The 22,082-nt window shown below is 44.8% G+C and overlaps 1 protein-coding gene across 7 annotated transcripts in view; it reads right to left on the minus strand.

Annotated features, from left to right (window-relative positions):
* The window catches only part of OSBPL10 (oxysterol binding protein like 10), a 418,377-nt gene that overhangs the window by 36,148 nt on the left and 360,147 nt on the right, over positions 1–22,082 (minus strand). For all 7 annotated transcript variants that reach the window (XM_055383346.2, XM_019023911.4, XM_019023909.4 and 4 more), the window contains one exon: positions 5,291–5,440. In XM_055383346.2, the coding sequence (XP_055239321.1) occupies positions 5,291–5,440 (150 nt within the window). The remainder of the gene's footprint in view (positions 1–5,290; positions 5,441–22,082) is intronic.

Raw genomic sequence — 22,082 nt, forward strand, 5'->3', positions numbered from 1 at the left:
ATCTGTGACTTACTTTAATCAATAAAATAGAAGTGATCTTGTGCCAGTTTGGGGCCTAAGTCTTAGGAAGGCTTACCGGCTTCCACTTTTGCCCTCTTAGAAGCCTTGAGCTGCCATTTAAGAAGTCGGGCGACCCAGTTGGAGAAACCATGTGGGAAGAACACACGGAGAGGGAAAGGTCCTAAGACTTCATGAAGAAAGAAGAGCCTAGCTGTTCCAGCCAAGTCCAACTCACCAGTGAACAACAGGCAAGACCAGCAGAAGAGCTGCCCCGCTAAGCCCATTCCAGATTGCATAACCATGAATAAAAAAAATTTGGGGGTGGTTAGTTACCAGCAATAGACAATTGAAACAAATGGCAACTGATAATAAATGGCAATTAATAATAAAACAATAAAACAAATGGCAATTAGTAATTATTATTCTAGCTGTTCAGGCCAGAAATAAAAGAATAAAACAAAATTTAAAAACACAATAAAACAAAAAATAAAAAACAATAAAACAAATAGCAATTGATAATAATAATTATTCTAGCTGTTCAGGCCAAAACTTTACAGTCATCTTTTATTCCTCTCTCTCATACTGCACATCATATGCAAATCCTGTTGGCAGTGTCTTCGATGCACATCCAGAATCAGCCACTAGCACTGTGCCACCAGCACCTCACCTAGGTTATTACAGTAGCTTCCTCCTCTTTTTTTTTTTTTGAGATGGAGTCTCGCACTGTCACCCAGGCTGGAGTGCAATGGCGTGATCTCAGCTCACTGCAACCTCTGCCTCCCGAGTTCAAGCAATTCTCCTGCCTCAGCCTCCCAAGTAGCTGGGATTACAGGCACCCACCACCATGCCCAGCTAATTTTTTGTATTTTCAGTAGAGACAGGGTTTCACTATGTTGGCCAGGCTGGTCTCGAACTCCTAACCTTGTAATCCACCCACCTCGGCCTCCCAAAGTACTGGGATTACAGGCGTGAGCCACGGTGCCTGGCCAGCTTCCTTCTCTCTTCTACCCTGACCCCTGCTGTTCACACCCTAGTCACCCCACCTCAGTCTATTTTTCACAGCAGAGTCAAAATTACCCTTTAAAAATACAACTAAGCAGGTATGGTGGCTCACGTCTGTAGTACCAGCACTTTGGGAGGCCAAGGCAGGTGGATCACTTGAGGTCAGGAGTTTGAGACCAGCCTGGGCAACATGGTGAAACCCCATCTCTACTTAAAATACAAAAAATTAGCTGGGCATGGTGGCACGCACCTGTGATCGCAGCTATTTGGGAGGCTGAGGCAGGAGAATCACTTGAACCCAGGAGGTGGAGGTTGCAGTAAGCCAAGATGGCACCATTGTACTCCAGCCTGGGTGATAGAGCGAGACTCCATCTCAAAAATATAAAATAAAAATAAAACAAAAATACAAGTAAGGTCACATATTCCCTGCTCAAAACCCTCCAGTGGCCACCATATCACTCAAAACAACATCCTGAGCCCTCACAATATCCTAAACGGCCCTATAACCTGCTGTCTCACCAACTTACTCTCCTGCCAATCCCACTCAATTCACTCTGATCCAGCCACATTGGCCTCATGCCCAAATGCCAAACAAGGTCCATCTTGGGCCTTTTTCACCCCCATCCCCTCTGGCCAGAACACTCTTCCGTAGATGCTCACATGGCTGGCTCCCTCATTTAAATCTGGTCTCCACTCGAATGTTACCTAGTAGAATCGTACCCTGACCAGTTTACCTAAGAGGGACCCCCGTCCCACCACCAGCTACCCTCCCTGACATGCTCTATTTCTCTTCATTATACTTCATCTCCATCTCCTTTTCTTTTCCCTCCCTCCTTCCCTCTCACTTGTTTCTTCTCTGTTTCCTTCCATCATCACTCAGGCCCCATCAGGGCATGGATTCTGAATGTTCTGCTGCAATCCCAGTGTCTAAAACAGTATCTGGCATGTGCAGTGCTCAACAAATACATGTTACATGAGTGAACAACATTACAAATTGTTGCTTTTCATATCCCTGAAAACTAGGTAAAAATGGTCCTACACCTCCAAGCTCAATATTGCATTTTGTGGGCCCTTCTCCTTGGAGCTTGGAACTTGGCACAACAGTCATGTCAGCATCTCCTGAATACCACATGATGTTACTCATTTGCTCAAACTCTCCAAGGCTTCCCATGGCCCTCAGGATCAAGTTTGTCCCCTTCACATGGCCCATAGGCTCTGCAGGACCTGATCCTAACGTCCACTCCAGGTTCAATGGAGCCACTCACCAGCATGCACAACATGCCAGACCTTCGGTGACCCTCCACCTCACTGTGGTTCCTCCATCCTCTCTTCTTTTCTAGGCTACCCACAATTTGTGGAAATACAGTGAGTTATCCAGTGGAGGTAGTCACCAGTAACTTGGGGTTATGGTGCCACCCTGAGGAAAGAGGGCAGACAAGGGTGCTTCTGGAGGCAGGACCAGCTACATGCTGTGTGGGGCACAGTGGAAAGTGAAAACACAAGTCCCCTTGTTTGAAAATTATTAAGAATTTCAAGACAGTGATAGCAGGGCATTAAACCAAGCATGGAGCCCTTCTGAGCATGGGGTGCTGAGCAACCTCACAGGTCAAACATCCACGAACCTGGCCCTGTCTGGTAACCACAGTGAACCATCACAAGATACAGCACTATGTGCCCAGTTGGGCTGGTAATGACTCACAAATGTGTCAACACTGGCACATCCTCAGGGACACGGAAGTATACTTGTTTTTGGAGAGGGACTAGACCTTCATCCTTGAGGTGAAGAAGATTTTCTCTCCAGGGTGCCTGCTCATCAGATACTCCATTCTGGCTAAGTTCTTCCATTGCTTATTTAGTACAGGCTTAATTTAATGACATGGACAACTGCCAAGAAGAGAAAAGGGGACAGTATGGAGAGAGGAAATTTCATCAACCTTTTTATAATACAGGGCAACAGAAGCCAAGAAATCTCATGGGATAGTAACAGTTCTACCTCTTTCCCTCACAAGTATTTCAGCTTGTCAAGTCTTCCTTTGGTTTTTGAATGACAGATTCTTCCAAGTAAAGTAAGTTAATAAACTATAGACAGGAAAAGTTATTCTTTCAGGTACTCAACTGAGTATTGGGAGAAATGCAATGTCTGCTCTTTCAAGAAGAGGCTGTGGCTCTGGAAATGCAAAACAATCATATTCTAATAAAACAATAATAAATATGAAATGCACAGTTGTGATATTTCTTTATTTTAGAGCAAGACAGGAATAACGTGAAGTCGCTCAGACACTCAGCTTGCCATAATATAGTCCCCTCAATATTTTCTTGCTTCTCCATATCTGACCTTGGCAATTTTAATTTCTCTTACAATCTCTTTCCTCCATCATTCATGATTCTAGGTCTGAGTTTTATAAACATTAAAAAAAAAAAAACCCCACAATGAGAATATATCCTACATCGTTACCCAGTACACATGTATCAAAAGAACTAGGTTTCATGTGCAGAATGCTCTGATATTTTCTTCTGTATTTTATTTCATTCTTTAGAAATGGTGGCCTGACCTCCACTAAATTGGTTTCACAACTCACTAATGGTTCATGACCCAGTTTGGAAACACTGTGATTTTAGATTGTACTTGTACACATTATCATCCACACTTCATCAAACTTCAACTCAAGCTCTGTCTGGGTGTCTACACAATCCACAAGAATAAAACATGGGCATCTTTTAAAAGCCAAGCACTTAAATGACTCCTGTAGCTGAAAAACAATGAGCATTATCCAGCTAGAGGACTGAAATGAAGGGAAGGCAGCAGCATGGAGAACAGGTCGTCATATCTTGGTGTGCAAAACAGAAGCAGCCACACAGAGGGTGGAGGATGGCAAAGAAGGAACTTTCTATGTCTGGCATCCTCAGTGTGGGCCCACTGTTTTGTTTAAAGTGGCGCAGTCTCCCAGAATATCAGACACGCTCACATTCAAACCCATGAAAACACTTCAAAGAAAAGATGTGTCTGTCATCTGAGAGGCTCCCATCTCCTCAGTCTCTCTCCTGTCTTCTATAAATGGTTAGTCACTCTGTTCTGTCATCTTCCTCCTCAAAGAATTCCTCACACTACTGCCGCTTCCCTCTCTCTTCTCTTGCCCCCTGCCTAGTCCGAGATGAGATTGTGGAATCCAGAGCCTCCACTGTGGCCAACCAAGCCAACTGCCCTTAGGGCTGTTCCCCAGGCTGTGCCTTCAGTGGCTCTGACATCCATATTTTTCTAGCTGGCCTTCAGAATATAGAACTTCCTTCCCCAGCACACCCTCCCCGCAGATCATGTCTGTCTGTCTGTGTAACAGCTGCTTCTCTACCCTACCACAGTCGAACCACAGAACATAGCATTTCGTAAGGATAAGATGGTGACACACTTGCTAGGAGCTCAGCACTGGGTGAGGTCCTCCGCACGCCTCATGCGATTCTCACACCACCGTGCCAGGAAGGCTCCCAACTGGAGTAACTGGCTGGGAGTGGAACCCAGGAAGGCCGAACTCCAGGCTCTTTCTACCACCTGACAATGGCCCCAGTGACACCACACAAGCTTTCAGCTACGTACAAAATTGCCTTTCCTGCTTGCCTCTAGAATGAAGCTACTGACTAGAGGTGAGGGGTGACATATGTGGGACCCTCTCCATGACATTAGTGGTCAGGACACTGGTTCTGTTGGTGAGGTTCCTCAGGAAGCATCCTGCCTGCACTCAGCACCAAGAAGAGTTGGTTCCACTTCTACCTATGGCAATGAGATTTGGATTACCAACAAGGTTACCCTTGGGGACCAGCTGTTACAGCTAAGGACAGCCCTCAGAAGGTCGTGAGGTTGGGCGTGCAGAGTGGCGTCATTCCTGGTGCCACCATTTCCCTTCCCCATCTTTTCCCTCTATGGCCACTGTGCATAGCCATCTCTATAGGCCACCTACAGTTATCTCTAGAACATAGCAAGAAACAAAGAAATAGTACCTTGAATTTTCCATACCATCTCATATGCTTTCTCTGATGTTCTCCCTGCCCTTGTAGAGTAGCAACAACTCCTCCCAAGAATCAAATGCAGGGCTGTCCAGCCCTGAGGATAACCATTTATGTACAAATGTCCTTTCAAATTGTACCTGGAATATCCATACTTGAAAGCAATGCTGGCCTTTTCCCCACTCTTCTTCTCCAATCTCACCACAACGAAAAGAATGTGCATAGAGAAGGCTTGAGGATAGAGACAGAACCCCAACAACTGACCACAAATCCAGGGGACATGCCAACCTACCTTGGTCAAATCCATTCCAAGTTTGAGTTGTGAAATGAGATGAAGAATTATACTACGCTGATCCTCCATGACGCCCAATTCCGTCTCTTCCTTATCTTCATTGTCACTTTTTTCATCTTCAGACAAAACCAATTCAGAGCCTGAGTTTGGCTAAAATGAAATAATCAATAAAAATCACCAGCTGGCCCAATAGAAGTTAGAAATAAAGTGTATGAACTCATATGCTTTGCAATGACAGAAGGAACCCAATCCTGTCCCGGGCAGAGCTCCTCTGTGACCCAGTCCTATTGGCCACGGGGCAGACGAGTCCCCTGGGGGTCGGACCTGTGCCTTGGACACGGCATATCCCCTTTCATCTCTCCCGTCATCCCTGATTAGTGAGCGTAAGGACTTCCCCTGACAAAACAGCTCCCTGTTCTTTAAGAAACTAACTATAGTATATGGTTATGAGCCCCCTTCATTTTGCCTATTAGCAAGTAGGAGTTTACCAAAGTTAGACTCCTGTTAACTTGCACAACCCAGGCCACTTCATATCTAATATAAATTTTTCTGTTTATAAGTAAAAGTTGGATTATCCAGGGACTAAAATTATTTATGGAAAAATGTGCTGTAAGACGATTTCTACCCAAATCAATTAGGATCACTCTAGCAGGTATAAGAAAATGCTGAGAATTGGCATTAATTTAGGGAGGAAGACAACAAATGAAAATTTAAGGCAAAACTGAAACTTTATGATACTACTGGGATTCACGCTGGCCAACATACCCTGCTTTCCTCGATGCAAGTTTATTAATTCAATCACTCAATTCCAATTTTTCACATTACATAGAAAACAGGCAACTTAATAAACTGGGCAAGGGGATTATTGCACATAAAATTTTCCAGTATCCAAGTATTAAGGACTCTGGTTACAAGGTTAACTTGCCCTCAGAATTCTATTGAAAGAAGTATCCACATTCCACACTCCACATTTACCTATGTTCTTATAATGCTTGCTTACATATAAGCAAAAGCACTCTGCACAGAACATTATACATTTCTTTCCGATTATCAATAACAGGTCAGACATAATATACAGAAATTCAGAAGCTCAAAGATGTTAAACATGAAAGGATACAGACTTGTCCAAATGTCCATGCAAAAAACGAACAATTTACTAACCTCATTAGACAGAATCATCTTATATCTACAGGCACTTCTAACATACAAAGGTTATTTTAGTGGTCAAGGTGTTTAAAATTGTCTGGCCTTACATATCCACACTGACCATTCCTTTCCAACATTCCAAAGAGAGGTAATAACGGTGTTCCTTCCCTCCTGGGGTAGGCATTTTTAAAACTTCAACGTAAATAGACGTTTTCCATAGACATACTCCTAAGGTGTTCTCAGTCAGCTCTAAATAACCCCAATTCTAAAGAGATGGTTGGGAAGAGCTCAGTGAAGCCCGCAGGATATTCCCCCAGCCAAAAGCTGAGTTTTCTTTTATCATGTGCCCAGTTCTCTAGCCACCTCATAATGGGTATTATCTGACGTCATTGGCAAGTTGCTTTGCTAGATTATGCTGAAATAATTGAGGAATCCTTACCTGTGCTAACCCTGAGAGGAGGAGCCAGAGAGGGAAGTCTCTGAGCTGTGAGCTACCCTGATTCTACACTGGGAAGTTAGGGGTAGAAGCACACAGGAGCCCAGCACTTACAGCCAGTGGCCCTGGGGGTCTCCTCCAGCTCCACCTCATGACACCCCGTGCTGCTTCGTGACTGCTCCTGGTGCCAAGGCCACCGCTGCCATGAGTCTGAATGGCTAATGCTGAGATTAGCAGGGCCTCCCTTCCACTGGCCTGTCCTCCTGGCTCTCCTCCCTTTTGCCTCGTCTGGATTTCAGGTCAGTTTGAAAGTGGGTGGCTGTCTCAGCTCCCTGTGAGCTTCCATTTCCAGTCTATGCTACGGAAGTCAGAGAGCTCAGACACAAATCCCTCCCAATGGCAAAGGTGCTATATCTGCAACTTCCTCTGCAGTGACCCGGTGGGCAGTAATCTGTATTAGCAGAATTCCTCTCATCCCAGCACCAGCTGGGGGAGGAGAGGGTAGTGCCTGGGCATTCTGCTTTGGGAAGAAAAAGGACAATCAAAAACAAGTGAAATCCAACCACCATGGTGTACCCAACAGGTGGAGTGGGCTGCAAAGTCCTTAAACATCTCAACCGGAGAAGCAGCTCCATTTTGCGGGCAATGATTTTCTGCTTGAAATTAGCTGTTCTCACAAAGAATGGACTGCATACTAAATCAGTTGCTCCACTGAGGCTGCCATAAGCTTCATGAAGCAAAGAATGATTCATTCTTCTAAAGCTGTGATTTCCTATTTGCTCACAAGCCAGTGCAGGGGAAATCCTCATCTTTCCCACTCACTGCTACACTCACTGTGATGTGTTTATAGACCTTCGGGGACCACACCTCCTCCAGCTGTCTGCCTTACTTGAAAATTAGACCCAGCTTGTCCCTGACTTCTAGTAGCCAGAAAGTCTTCCACAAGATCCAGCCGCATGATACTAAGTACACACATAAATGTGAAAACAAACCCCTCCATCCTTTCCCACTGTAAATCAACAGCACATGCCCTCTGTGTCTGACAATTCCTCTCAAAGACAGTAGCTCCAGCAGAGGAAATTAAGGCTGGTGCAGGTGCCCCAGAAGTTGAGTCATCCGGGATGACTGGTGGCCCTGAAGTCCCGCCCACAGAAGGACGGCCATGGGAGCCTGGCGCACTGCCCCTTGGTGGCACAAATCCTGAGCAAGCCATGCCCTAACCTTAAACAAGGACCTAGGACTGTTTTCTCTCCCACAGCCTCTGAGAACTTGCCCTTTCTCTCCCAATGTGATTTGTAAACAATTCTCCTACCCAGCCTCAAGTAAATATCAGAGTTAAGCTGGTTTCATACACCATGTTGACAGTAAACATCTTAGAGGACACTTTCAATCCACCCACACTGCAGCTCAGTCCATCTGCAAAAAGAGAAGACCCCCCCCCCACCCCCATCGCGGTCCAACTTGGGGGTACGTAGATGGAAAGGTAGCAGTGGTCAACAGTTCAACTCTGTCTGAAAGAGGTCCATGGCAATGTAAATACCAATCTACTGGCAACCACAAAGCACCCACATAGACAGGCACTGCAAGGAATGGAGGGTTTGAAGAGGCAGGTCTTGATGGAGTTTTAAAGACACAAAACCTCGTTCCCTTTCAGGGTCAAGGATTTGTTGATTCCGCTACTCTGATGTGGAATTCAAAGAGATGGATAATTATCATCCTTTCTAAGTGCTGTTTTCCATAATCAGGTCCCCGTGCTTATCCACATCCACACTCCCCTTCTCTCACAAAGTCCTACTTGTCTCCTGGGAGCCCCTGCATGCCTCCCCTCTCTGAATCTCTGCGAATTTTCACTTATAAAACAGTAACAACTCTCTCAAGGTCATCAAAAATGGCAGAACAGTGTTCCCCCATCTCTGAAAAATATGAATGTGAGAAACGGTTTCATACTGCTGAGAGAATTTATAAGACTTAAGCAGAAGAATCTTCAGATCCCCCATCCCCCAGAGATTTTTGCAAATGAGCCAGCCCAGCCACAAAAATGTACGCAAACTTGAAGATAAAATGGAATTAAAATATGTTTTAAAGAGAAGCAGGCTTTGGAAAAATGAGGATTTTAATAAAAACAGAAATTATTTCTGTTAGGGACATTCCTGGTGACCCACAGTGACCTGTGCCCGGAGCAAGGGTTCTTGGCCTGGGTCGCATGGACAGCCCTTAAGATATCCACCCCCATCCTTGAAATTTTATGCAAAAATTGTAAGTCTGGGCATTTTTCTGAAGAGGGGGTCCATAGCTCCCCTTGGATTCTTAGAAGGGTCTCTGCCCCCTTCGCTGACCTCCAGCCTCTTGAGGACCAAAGGCTGAGACCATGTGAGAGATGGGCTCTTGGGCTGGGAATGGTCCAATCCAAGACAGTCACAGCATCTACAGATGTGACTCTGCCCTTAACCATGGGCCTCTGCTTCTTATCTAGTAAGGAGAAGGAGATATATGGGGCTATGCCACCGAGGCCAAAGCCAGGAGGCAAAACGGTGACGTGTGTTAGGTTTGTGTGGGTCCAACAGTCTTCTCAATGGGAACATCAATGTGGCAGAAACATTTAGCTTTGCTTTCATCTCTTAAACAAATATCTTAATTCTTCAATACAAATGCAGATTTCAAGCATGACTGAAATGCCAATCTTTTTATTCAATACGTATATGTAACGTAACTACAGTTTGTGTCCCTCCCAGGAAAAAGCATGAAATAGACATTTGTCTGCAGAGTCCACTCATTTCCGTGTCACAGGCTTCGTTCACTCCACCCATGTCCCCAAAGGTACTCTCTTTCCTGGCACTTCACTCCTGCTTTCCCCTCCTCAGACAGATGACTCCCACCCCACCCCACCCTTCCTGCTTTAGTGAACTGCCTTCTCTCTTAACCTAGACCTGGCCTTCAGGTAGCTGGGGTCAACACAAGCAGTTTGATCTACTAACGTCTCCTTTATTTGTACATGGCCTTATAACCTAATATCTTAATTCAGAGGACTGAATCCTCACTGGTTAGATTTGAGATATCATGGCAGAAGCCTGCGTGGTTCCATTACCTAACCATTAAAGGTGCATTTTGCCTTTGGACAGGGAGCTTTTCTGTGCCAAACCAGGAATCACAGACATGCAGGGGCAAGAGGGTCTACTCTAGCACGGATTAAGATGGCCTCCTAAAGCCATCTTATGCCCAAGTAAATAAATATCCAATAAACAGACAATATCTACAACAGAAAAACAGCACCCACTGAACTCAAGTGACCTGCAACTTTCCTGAAAACCTATATGGCAAGGACAGACAATAAAGCCAGCTAGAGAATGAACATCAAATTCTCTTTTAGCAGCAAGCATATTGCAGTTCAATCATTTTTAAAGCCTGGCAACTTTCCCCACACACTGTTAACTTGGCAAGGAGGCACTGGGGTGAACTGAGCCATACCAAAAAACCTTGGCACTGAGTGACAGGACCATACACATCTAGATATGATCTTTTTGGGGAAATCTAGCCATGTTAAAAAAAAATGGGTAGTCTGAGGGTCATAGAAATGCAGGCAGTAGGTGAAAAGACCCAAAGCACCATGCTCAGATATCCTCAGAAAAGAGAACTGTCAGGTACACAGCAGCATGGCAAAGAAGTAACCAGGGAATGATGTCCCCTCATAGACAAATTATTTCTCAATTCCATAACTACACAGAACAGGCAATAACATGCACTAATGGCCACCAGGGCAAGTGTACTTATGTTTTCTAAGGGAAAAGAGTCAACAGAGGCTGGTTTCCCAACAAATGAGAGGTTCTAGAAAAATAAAGAGTGTGGAGTTGAGACATAGATAGAGGCTAGGGACTGGAGAGATTGGAACAGTAGGCAAGTAGAAGACAAAGGGGATAAATCAAGAAACACAGTGAGTCACAGAAGAGAAACCAAGGGGTCTCAGTGTCTATGAGGAGCAAGTGCCCAACAACCAATTACTGAATCCATTTTTCAGGTCTTTAGTTAAAATTTTTAAATTTTTTATTAAATTAGAGACAGGGTCTCGCTATGTTGCCAAAGTTGGTCTCAAACTCCTGGCCCTCAAGTGATCCTCCCATCTTGGCCTCCCCAAGTGCTGGGATCACAGGCATGAACCACTGCACCTGACCTTCAGTTCTAACAATAATAGTGTTGCTGTTTGCAGTACAGAATCCATACAACCAAGGACTTAGTCCCTTTTATCTCTAGCCATTTTCTCATTTCAATATGTACAGCATATTTAACCAAATTATCACAATCATTACATAATCCTCACAGTGTATCTTCACAATCAGTGACATTTCATATCTTAAGAAGCCCCATTTAACAGGCAAAGGTCATGAAAACTGACATAGCCACATCTGAAGATCCAGTCCGACTCTGTATACATGTCAATAACATCAGCATAGCCCAGGGTATATAAAGATGGCCAGCAACCCAGGAAATTTCACTTGGCCTTCTTGTCCCCATTTCCAATAAGAAACTCATATCACATGACTACCAAGTGCAAGGCATTCACTACTACATGCTTGGAAAAAGTATCTCCCCTGAGGACACAGAGATAGAAAGCTTTGGCATATGAATGCCAAATGGTTGATCCTGATGAACCTACTGTCCTTCCCACACACTGCACAGGTGAGATTTCTCCTCCGGAGGAGTCTTTTTGGTGGCTGTGTCTAATTCTCCAAAAGTAGGCCATCTTTGTTGGGTAGAGGGTATCTCAGCTGAAAGGGTGGATGTTCCACTTTGGTCAGAAGTCATGCCGAAGACAGAAGCTGTGGACACATGCCTTCAGCTGGTGTCTGGTATAGCTGGTACCCCTTGGCCCTGCTGCAGGGCGGCTGTTGAAGGCTCCTGCACACGTACTATCCTCTACATGGAGCCACTTCCAAAGCCAGGCAACCAACTGTGCCTCAAAGGCCACCGGCGAATTTAGGGGACCTTATCTTGCCATTTGGAGGTAGATTCAACAACGAGGCCACTGCGAGGGGAACCCGATGGAGAAGCTGGATCTTATCCTTGACAGGTCCAAGTACACGCATGTCCACACAGCAAGCTAGTCCCAGCTGCCTTTTGGAGATGCTGAGTTTGCCGTCACTGACATCACAATCCTCCTGCCGCCTCCCAGGGGATGAGCTGGCTGTCTGGCTCTAACCACACATACACACACATTTACCACACTTGGCTCTTATAGACTGGAAGGACAGATGCTCTTCCTGAGCAAAGGGGCCGACCTGCAGAAAGGTTAATTTTAAATAAAACACACCCTGGAAGGCAGAAGGAAGTCACTTCTGGGGAGGGGAGAGAGTGGGGGCATTTGTCATCAGCCAAGATAATTGGGAACAATTATATTGAGAGGATTCAACAGGCGTTCCTTTAAAAACATTCGAGGGAAGCATTCACAGGAAATAGCAGCATGTCTTTGTCTAATTTCTACATTTCTGATTGGAAACCAGAGTCCTGCTATTTTTAAATGAAAGGGAAAAAAAGAAATCAAGAAATAGCAAGGAAAACCTAAAGAAAGTACAAAAAAGAAAAGGGAAGAAGCAGCGGCAAATGAAGGGGTAGGCAACAATTTTGCAGCTGAGCTTTTGGAGCATGCCAGTATGAATACCAACTGCCAGCGTGCAGAATCCCAGAGGCTGCAAATCAAGCTTAGCATCAGCCTGCTGCCTGGAAAAGCAGGGAAAGGGGCAGGGCCCCAACAAGACAGAAAGGGCCTCCTAGGTGCCAAGCACTGTGTCAGGTGCTTTATAGCATCTCAATGAGCAAGACGCTAGCACTTTAAAACCAAATCCAGTGCTGAATTAATAACACAGCCAAGAGCTCTGAAAGACACCCTGAAAGCAAAGCTGTTTATGATTGTGGGGCCAAGGTCTCCATGGCACAAGCGCACAGATCACAGGAAGCTCATGAGTATTTGGGATAAAAGTCATAGTGAGGATAAGGAAGAGGCCATGAAATCAGAGACCACCACAGCTTTAGGAGACAGTGATGCACAAAAGGAAAGCTTGGAGATCTGGCTGCAGATAGTCCTAGAGATAAATCCTAAGGACGCTATGCCCCACCTGTAAGGCTCAGCCTTCCTGTCTCTAAAATGGAGATGGTACCACCTCTCACATCTGAGAGGCCTGCTCTAGGTCTCAACAAGGCAAAGCGTGTAAAGCACTGAACACAGTGGCTGGCACACAAGAAGTGCTTGGTAAACAGCCATGCTCTGACGAGGCCTGTGACGTTCGTACTGGGCACACAGTGGTATGTTGACTTGAGGTTGCTGTTAACGCTCCTGCATCTTCCTACTTGTGCTGCTCCCCTTCTCCCCCACAGCTTCCCTCTCAAAGCTGATTGACACCACCCAAGCTCCTCTCCTAGGCCTTCCCCACTGAGGGCTTTGGGGCTGCAGGGCCCTGACCACGAGGTAAGCATCACTTCCCTGGTCTGGAGCTATACTAGGAAAGGATTCAGAGAACTTTCAAATACGTCTCAATCAAGGTCACATGCAAATGTGTGAACTAAGCAAGACAAACACAAAGCAGCAAGTGCAGTGAATCAGAGATAGTATCCCAGCAACCAGCCCCAGAGGACCAGCTGTGGTTTGGAGGTGACAGGAGCAGCAGCCATCCACACCTGCCATCCAAACCTGCCATCCACAGCTACTTGAATTCTCTAGACCTAGGAAAGGTAGGGAAGAAACTCCTTCAAGACCCCGTTCTAGCCTTCCTGGAGCTCTGATAAGAGGGAATGCAGTGGGTTTAGACATAAAGGCGTAAGGGTAGGTTTAATGGTAAGCAGACACCAGGCCTGAAAGGGTTACTCTCACCTCAGCCACCTCCAATGCCCACAGGTAACAAAGCACCACAGTAGATACTGAAGATAGAAATTTGCTTAAGATATGGTCTCAGCATTCAACAGGCTGGTGTTCTGGTTGAGAAGGACTACATGGATCTTTCTTTCTCCTAGCCCTGGAGACTAGTAAGTTTCAGACTGTAAGTTTCAACTCATGATTTGAGACTTAGTTCAACCATGTTTCATAGAGGTGGAGCCTCCATTCTAGAAAGGAGTCCCTAGGTGCTTCAGACATGCCCATTCTGGCACTTAGCAAAGTGGATTTATGCAAGTGCACACCTACTTTCCAACTGGACCAGAAATGTCAGCCCTCTTTTGGCAAAGGAAAATTGATTATTTGGGGCTGGCTACTCAGGGCCATGGGTAGAGGTAGACGTAGAGGCCCTATACAAATCTGGGGAGAAAGAATGCTGTGATCAATCAGTAATATCAGCCAGTGGCTCAGGAGGAGAACGCAGTGGCCATGTGGTTGTCAGTTTACCTTAACTGGAATTCTTTCATGGAGGAATCCTAGCTAACTGAGGGTTTCATTTCTAGAATTCCAACACAAAGGGTGGTTTATAACAGATGTACAGTAAGTTCTTAAAAGGAATGAATTTATAAAACCAAAAAGAAAGCGTGGGAAACTTGAGTGTGCAAGGACAAAATCTAGATTTAACAGGACAGCCAGTCACAGAAGGCCAGGTGTTGTGATTCCACTTCTATGAGACATCCAAGACAGGCAACAAAGATTAGTGGTTGCCAGAGGCTGCGAGGATGGGTGGAATGGGGGTGACAGCTAAAGGGTCCAGGGCTTGTTTTTGAGGTGACAAAATGTTCTAAAATTGACTGTGGTGACAGTGACATACACCTGTAAATATACTAAAATCCACCAAATGGTTGGTACAATTTAAATGGATAAATTGTATGGCATGCATATTATATCTCAATAATGTTGTCATCAAAAATAGAAAAATAAATGAAAGGATATATGATGCAAAATCAAATAGCAAAGGCCAGGAGGAAGGGCGTGGCCAGGGTGATCAGAGGGGCTCACACAGAGAAGGCAGACTCTGGGCTGGGTGTCACCAAAGAGGAGCATTTAAAGTAGCCAAGAGAAGGAGGGGACAGTCCAACAGAAGAAATGATGCCAGCCAGGGATGAAGAGAACCTTACTGCAGGGAAGTACAGCTGAGGCCAAGCACATGGTTTTGGCCTTATAACAGGACTCATTCCCTTGGAGAGCCCATCTGGTCCAACAGCTTTCAATAATTTCTAAATGTATGTTTCCTAAGTGTGTATCTCAAGTTCAGCCTTCTCCCCTGAACTCTAGCTTTGTGCACCCAGTGGCCTATTCAACATCTCCCCCTTAGCTATCCGAGGTGGGCAGGATAGCAGACCCCTGAGCTGCCCACATCCTAATTCCTGGAACCTGTGTATATGGCACTTTAAGTGACAAGGGGGCTTTACACATGTGATTACGTTAAGGACCTTGAGATGAGGAGATTAACTTGGATTGCTGAGGTGGCCTTGATGTAAAAACATGAATCCCTAAAGTTAGAGAATCTTTCCAGGCTGTGGTCAGGAAGAGGAATATAGATGCAACGTTCCTGGCTCTGAAGATGAAGGAAGGGGCTGCAAGCCAAGGAATGTGGGCAGCCTCTAGAAACTGGAAAAGCCAAGGAAACAAATTCTTTCCTAGGGCCTCCAGAAAGAAATGCAGCCCTGCCAACACCTTGATTTCAGCCCACTGAAACCTGTGTCTGACTTCTTACACAGAACTACGAGATGATAAATTAGCATTGTTTTAAATCAATAAGTCGATGATCATTTGTTACAGCAGTGAAAACACATCACCTAATGGCCATCTCAGACTTACTGTGTCTAAAACACACCTTTCAATTCATACCTCCAAAATATGATCCTTCTCATCTCAGTAAATAACAGCTTTGTTTTTCTAATCACTTGGCCAAAAGCCTTGGCACCATCCTTGACTTTAATTTCTTGCTTATGCACTTTTCCACATCACATCCATCAGCAACTTCTGCAAATTATATCTAGAATCTCATTGTTTCTCACAACCTCGGCCACCCTGGCAAAGCCACCATCACCTCTCTCTCCTAATTACTGCAACAGCTTCCCAGTCAGTCTCCTCACAGTAGCTAGAAGGCATCTTAAATCATAAAGTTCATCACATAACTCCTAAGCTGAAAGCCCTCCCCTCTTGACTCAGACTAAATGTCAAAGTCCTGACTGTGGCCTGTGAGGCCCTACACGATGTTGCCCCACGACTTCTCTACTCTTCTCTTGATCACGCTCCCCCCTCCTTGTTCATTCTGCTCACCCCTCCCAGCCACCTTCTGTTCTTGGAACACGCGAAGGACAGGCTTACCTCAGGGCCTTTGCACCTGCTCTTATCGGTCTTCTTCATCCACATCCGCCTCACTTCACTCAGATCTTTTTTTAATTTAATTTTATTTATTTATATTTTATTTTGTGACAGAGTCTCACTCTGTTGCCCAGGCTGGAGTGCAGCGGTGTGATCTCGGCTCACTGCAACCTTCCCCTCCCGGGCTTAAGCAATTCTCCTGCCTCAGCCTCCCAAGTAGCTGGAATTACAGGTGCATACCACCATGCCAGGCTAATTTTTGTACTTTTAGTAGAGATGGGGTTTAGCCATGTTGCCCGAGCTGGTCTTGAACTCCTGACCTCAAGTGATCCGCCCACCTCATCCTCCCAAAGTGCTGGGATTACAGGCATGAGCCACTGCACGCAGCCTCACTCAGATCTTAACTCCAGTGTCCCCTTACCACAGCAACCTTTGACCGTCTAGGCCAGCACCACTCCCTCTCCTCCCTCTCCACCATTTGCTCCTTCCTCAGCTCTGCTTTTCCTTGCAGCACTGATCACTCTCAACTGTATTATATGTGTATTTATCATCTCTCTCCCTTGCAGAAAGTCAGCTCACAGGAAGCAGGACCAAAATGTTTTGCTCGCCGCTGTGGCTTTATCAACAAAAATACTATCTGACACTGACTTATTCATTGCATAAGTAAAGGAAATAAACAGCTGGCTTTCCCCTATGGAAATGAGGAACTGCTGAAGATTCTGAGGAGGCTGGGTAACAGAACTCAGGCCCTAGGAGATGAACGGTTAAGTAAGCAACGATATGATTGCACACAGAAGGGATGGGGCACTGAGAGCAGTTTTGGAAGACCCCTGCCACAGTCCAGCGTGAGGGAGACCAACACGCACTGGGGGGTGGTAGTGACATGTTTGACATCCTTCCTTCTCCTCTACTCGGTATACACGTAAGGCTCTATGTTAGGCGCAGAGGAGGATTACAATCAGTGCAGGACATGGCCTGGGTCACCCTGGACACTGCAGCCTTGCTGGGCAGACAGTAGCTGGGTTTCGAGTTCCTGTATGTGGAAGATCAAACAGTGAGTTATTGCGGGGGCGCAGTAATCAGAGGGGATGCAGGGAGCTGGCAGCAGGCAGGTAAGGAAGAGAGAGAGAAAGCACGAGAGGCAGCGGGGTGGAGTGAGAGGCAAAATGGACTAGTCAAAACTGTCTGCTGATTCAACTATTCTACTAAACACGATGGGCAAATAGAAAACGGCTAAGACGACACACATGGGCAGGCAGCATTCAGTGGGGAAAAGGGCTGTTCTCATCTCAGCTCCCCTCCTTTCAGCCCTGCGTGCACTCGAGAAAGGAACCCAGCAGCCGCATCCTGCCTTTCCTGTTTTGCGCACCATCCTCCTAGTCACCCAGGCTTGAGACCTGCAAGTTCCCGGACACCTCCCATCTAGAGAGCCACCTGGCCCACCATCCCTTCCTTTCCTCATCTTTGCTGCTACCACACCCTAGGTTTTGACCACATAAATGTAGGGCCCTGCCAGCCTCCCAGCTCATCCTTCTGCTCCAGACTCCTCCTCTTACACTGTCTTGTACCACACCACCAGAGTGTTCTTCCCCAGACACCCACTGCTCTCTTCAAAAGTCTTCAATCAAGCACATATTCTCAGGATCTCCTGAGGGCTGTGTCAAAAAAAAAAAAAAGTCTTCAGTTGCTTCCCACTGCCCAGAGGAAAATGTCTACTCAGTCAGTACTTCGGTTTTCCTCAATCTGACCCATACTTCCCCTCCCCTCCTAAACTTCCTCTAGCCTAGACTGAGGACAGTATACTCACTTCTCACCCTACTCTCTAGACTTGTGCTATCTAATCCAGAAGCTGTTAGTCACATTTAGCTATTTAAAATAATTAAAATTAAACACAATTTAAAATTCTGTTCCTTGATGGCACTAGCCACATTCAGACTAGTGGCTACCATATTGGACAGCATAGAAAGAAAATACTTTCCTCATTGCAGCAAGTTTGATTGCAGAGTGGTGCTCTAACTTTTGATGGCCTCCCAATCAATTTCTACTCCTTCCACCAATTGTTATCTACCTGTAAGAACAGCATTGGCGCCATGATGCTGGCTCTAACAATCTGGGCAGGAGCAATCCCTCCCTCCTCTGAATCCCATGTGTAAGTTTTACTGGGATCACTCCAACGTTACTGCCACGTCTATCTTTCCTTAATTTCTTGGTAATATAAAGTTCAGTGGGAAGAGATTATTTTGAAAATCTAAAATTCCTGATGAAACACCACAGAACAATTTTACAAACACCTCCACTTCAAAAACAAACTGATGAAGGAATAATGTAGTTGGGGTGGCCAATAGTAATAAAATGATTCTGTGCCTAAAAACTTAAAGGAATTCTACTTTGCTTCTATCATATTTTTTTGCTTCTATCATAAGCACTGGTACATGCCGAGACTAGAAGTCTGGCTTTCTATATCCACAGTTTAAATCATTATTGACTTATGCTTTGTGCTGGGTGATGGATTTCTTCTCATCTGCGGATGATAAATGGCCTTATTCAAAAAGAGGCACAAGACTAAAGTCGACGGTACCACATCAGTGATTCTTTCAGAACTGTACACTTGATGCCACTAATTGCTAGACTGCCTTGCTTTTCCCACAAATTATGCAGTTACGGGCCTGAACTTTACGGCAGGGACAGCAGAAAACATGTAAAGCACTGTGGGAATGCAGAGTGGCAGCAGGAAAGGCTCTAAATTAGGTCTACTGTGGTCCCTGGACCTGCAGCAGCAGAATCACTGTGAACTGGATAGAAATACAAGTCTAGGGGCCCCCTCCAGACCTACAGACCCAGAAACTCTGGGGGCAGGACAGAGACCAGTATTTGTTTGGTTTGGGGTTTGTTTATCCTTTTAATTGAAATATAGTTATAACTTATACTTGGTACAATATACAAATCTTATTGTACAGTTCCATGAATTTTGACAAATGTATCGCTTTATATCCAACTTAATACTTTTTGTTTAAGTGTATAGTTCAGGAGTATTAACTATAATGACATTATTGTACAACAGATCTCTAGGACTTTTTCATCCGGTATAACAAACTCTATACCCACCGAACAGCAGCTCCTTTCTCCTCCTCCCTGCTCCCCGAGGCCCTCCAGGAGACTTTGGTGCACTCTAACATTTGAGAAGGTCTGCTCTAATGATCCCCGGCCATGGGGGCTATGAGGAACAGCAGAGAAAAGTAGCAGGTGTGATAGGGGCCTGGCTCCCAGGGAGGAGCAGCACAGGTGGTGTGCTACCAGCCCCTCAGATTCTCCAAACCCAATCCTAGGTGGCCAGTGAGGAGATGGCTCTGGGCTAGATGCTGGGGGATCCAAACACAGACATATGGACAACTTTCCTCATAAACTTGTGTAGGCACAAGTTGAAGAAAATTATATTCTTCACCATTAGACAAGGTTCCAGAAATTTCATTTGATGACCCCAAAACAGATTCAGAAAGCTATCACCTTTGATTGGATAAGGGTGATTATATTTTCATCAGTGGCCACACCAGGCAGTCATTCAACTCCAACTTGGAATTTTATGTGTCCACTTTAATCATTTATGCTTCTCACCCAGAAATTCCCAACTAATACTCTCCAATGGAAATTTCTGAAGCGTACGATAACACAAAGGAAATAACCAGGAGCATTGCAAACCACAGAACGGTTTTGATTTACAAGTCATTAGAAGCAAGAGGCATTTACTGTTCTTTGCAGGCCAAAAGGGACTGCATCATGAATAATGGAAAAAGCAAAATGCATTAAGAACTCTTCGGCAGATAATGTTATAATGTTCTCTCCAGGCCACACAGAAGGTACATTTATTGAGGACTTTCCATGTGCCAGGCACATATCAATACATACAGGGTAGCAGCCCAGTCTTTAAGGGATAAAATCAAGCAAGTCCACCCCGTTTTGCTTCAAGAGGTAGTTTCTGGATCATTATCTTCTGACTCTCAAACCAGTGATTTGGTACCACAAGCAGATCAAGAGCTAGGAATATCAGAAACAACCCAAAGCTCAGGTCTTATTCTTTTTATTTTTCTTAAAGACAACTCTGGTATACGCCTATTCTGTCCTGATTTCTGTAAATATTAACAAACCAAGAAGAAAGCATCTGGCAGAAAACAGGCTCTAGCATTTTGTAGAAAAAAAGAAATAAACCAAGAGCGAAACTACCACAGCCCTTAATTCCACAATGAGGAGGCAAAAATAATGCCCCATTATAAAGCTGCAATCTCTAAATCCCACTCAATACCTTTTGGTCCAAACAGCAGGCATTTTCTATTCTCTTTAATTTGCATTATGTGTGTCCATTTTTCTAGCCACAGTGACACAGGATATTAAAAGAAGGTTTCCCTGTACTTTTACTCAAATGTGAAATGATACTCAGGATGTAAGAGGGTAATTGCAGCAATTCATATTTTTTTCACATTATTCCGCTGCCATAAACCCCAAATGAGGCTCACTATGTCCTCTGCTTTAAAAACTGTCACATTATCATGCTCTGCTTTGTCCTGCTCTCAAATGCTTCATCCAGTGAAAACTTCCAGGGGAAATTTGTGAGACAGCTGTAATCATCCTGGGGTAATGCAAACGGTATGTAGTAGCACTGTTAATAATCAGAACGGTGGGATTCTTATATTAAGCACAAAAAGAAGGTGAATTTTAAGATACAACTGTGCTCAGGTAGGACCTACAATCCTTTCAATACTAAATATTCTAGTTTTTGTTTGTATCACTCTGTTGCACAGAATTTCCATTGCTGCTGCTGCTTCTTTTTTTTTTTCTTTTGAGACAAAGTCTCACTCTGCTGTCCAGGCTGGAGTGCAGTGGCGCGATCTCGGCTCACTGCAACCTCTGCCTCCCAGGTTCAAGCGATTCTCCTGCCTCAGCCTCTCAAGTAGCTGGGACTACAGGTACGTGGCACCACACCCAGCTAATTTTTTGTATTTTTAGTAGAGACAGGGTTTCACTGTGTTAGCCAGGATGGTCTCGCTCTCCTGACCTCGTGATCTGTCTTCCTCACCCTCCCAAAGTGCTGGGATTACAGGCATGAGTCACCATGCCCAGCCCCAGAATTTCCATTTCTGTAGCATAAAATAACTCCATGATGACTTTCCAAGCTAGGTTTTCTGTCACTTTAGAGAATTTGTCAATTTAGAGATTTTGACAGAATTCTCTACTCCTGAACACATCTTCATCCCGTTTTCATAAAACAGGATCATGAAACGCATCCTTCATATGAGTTTCAAAAGTTTCAGAACAACTAAGAGTATGTAACACTTTATTGGAAATTGATATTTAACTGAATATTTTATCATGCTATACTTAATCCCATGTCTTTGAATTTCTTTTAAAAACTTTTCTGTCATTAAGTGTTTCATTTTCAAGGAAGAAACGAATTGTTTTTTTCAACTTGACAAGTATCCTGCATAAAACTGCATTAAAAACCAGTAACATCAGACCCAGGATGGGGACGGAAGGCCCAAATCAGAACCTCCATGGAATGCATCTCTACATATTTTCACATCTGTTTTCAAGCAAGGAGCAAGACCAGCAAGAAAGTGAGGGTAGGAAAACTACCTCTTCACATGGTGCATTTCTCTTAAGAGGACTGCTAGAGTCTTGCTAGATGATGTTTCCAGGAAGGATAAATGTATATATCAGTTAGTGTACATTCCCATAGCTGCTGTTCATCCCTACAAAACAGCCCACATATAGAATCACCTGCTGGCTCATTCCAGTGGGTGTTCCTGGACAGAAACACATAAAATCCCGGAGCTGAATTTTAAACTAATGCTAAATTATAAAAGGATGTAAGGGGAATCTGACTCTCAAAACGATTCAAGCTAAGGGATCTTCATGAGAAAAAATTTTACAGTGGGGAAGTAATCATCATTGTTGTTACTGCTTCTTAC

The sequence above is a fragment of the Gorilla gorilla genome, chromosome 2, assembly GCF_029281585.2.
Source record: "Gorilla gorilla gorilla isolate KB3781 chromosome 2, NHGRI_mGorGor1-v2.1_pri, whole genome shotgun sequence".
In the NCBI taxonomy this organism is placed as follows: domain Eukaryota; kingdom Metazoa; phylum Chordata; class Mammalia; order Primates; family Hominidae; genus Gorilla; species Gorilla gorilla.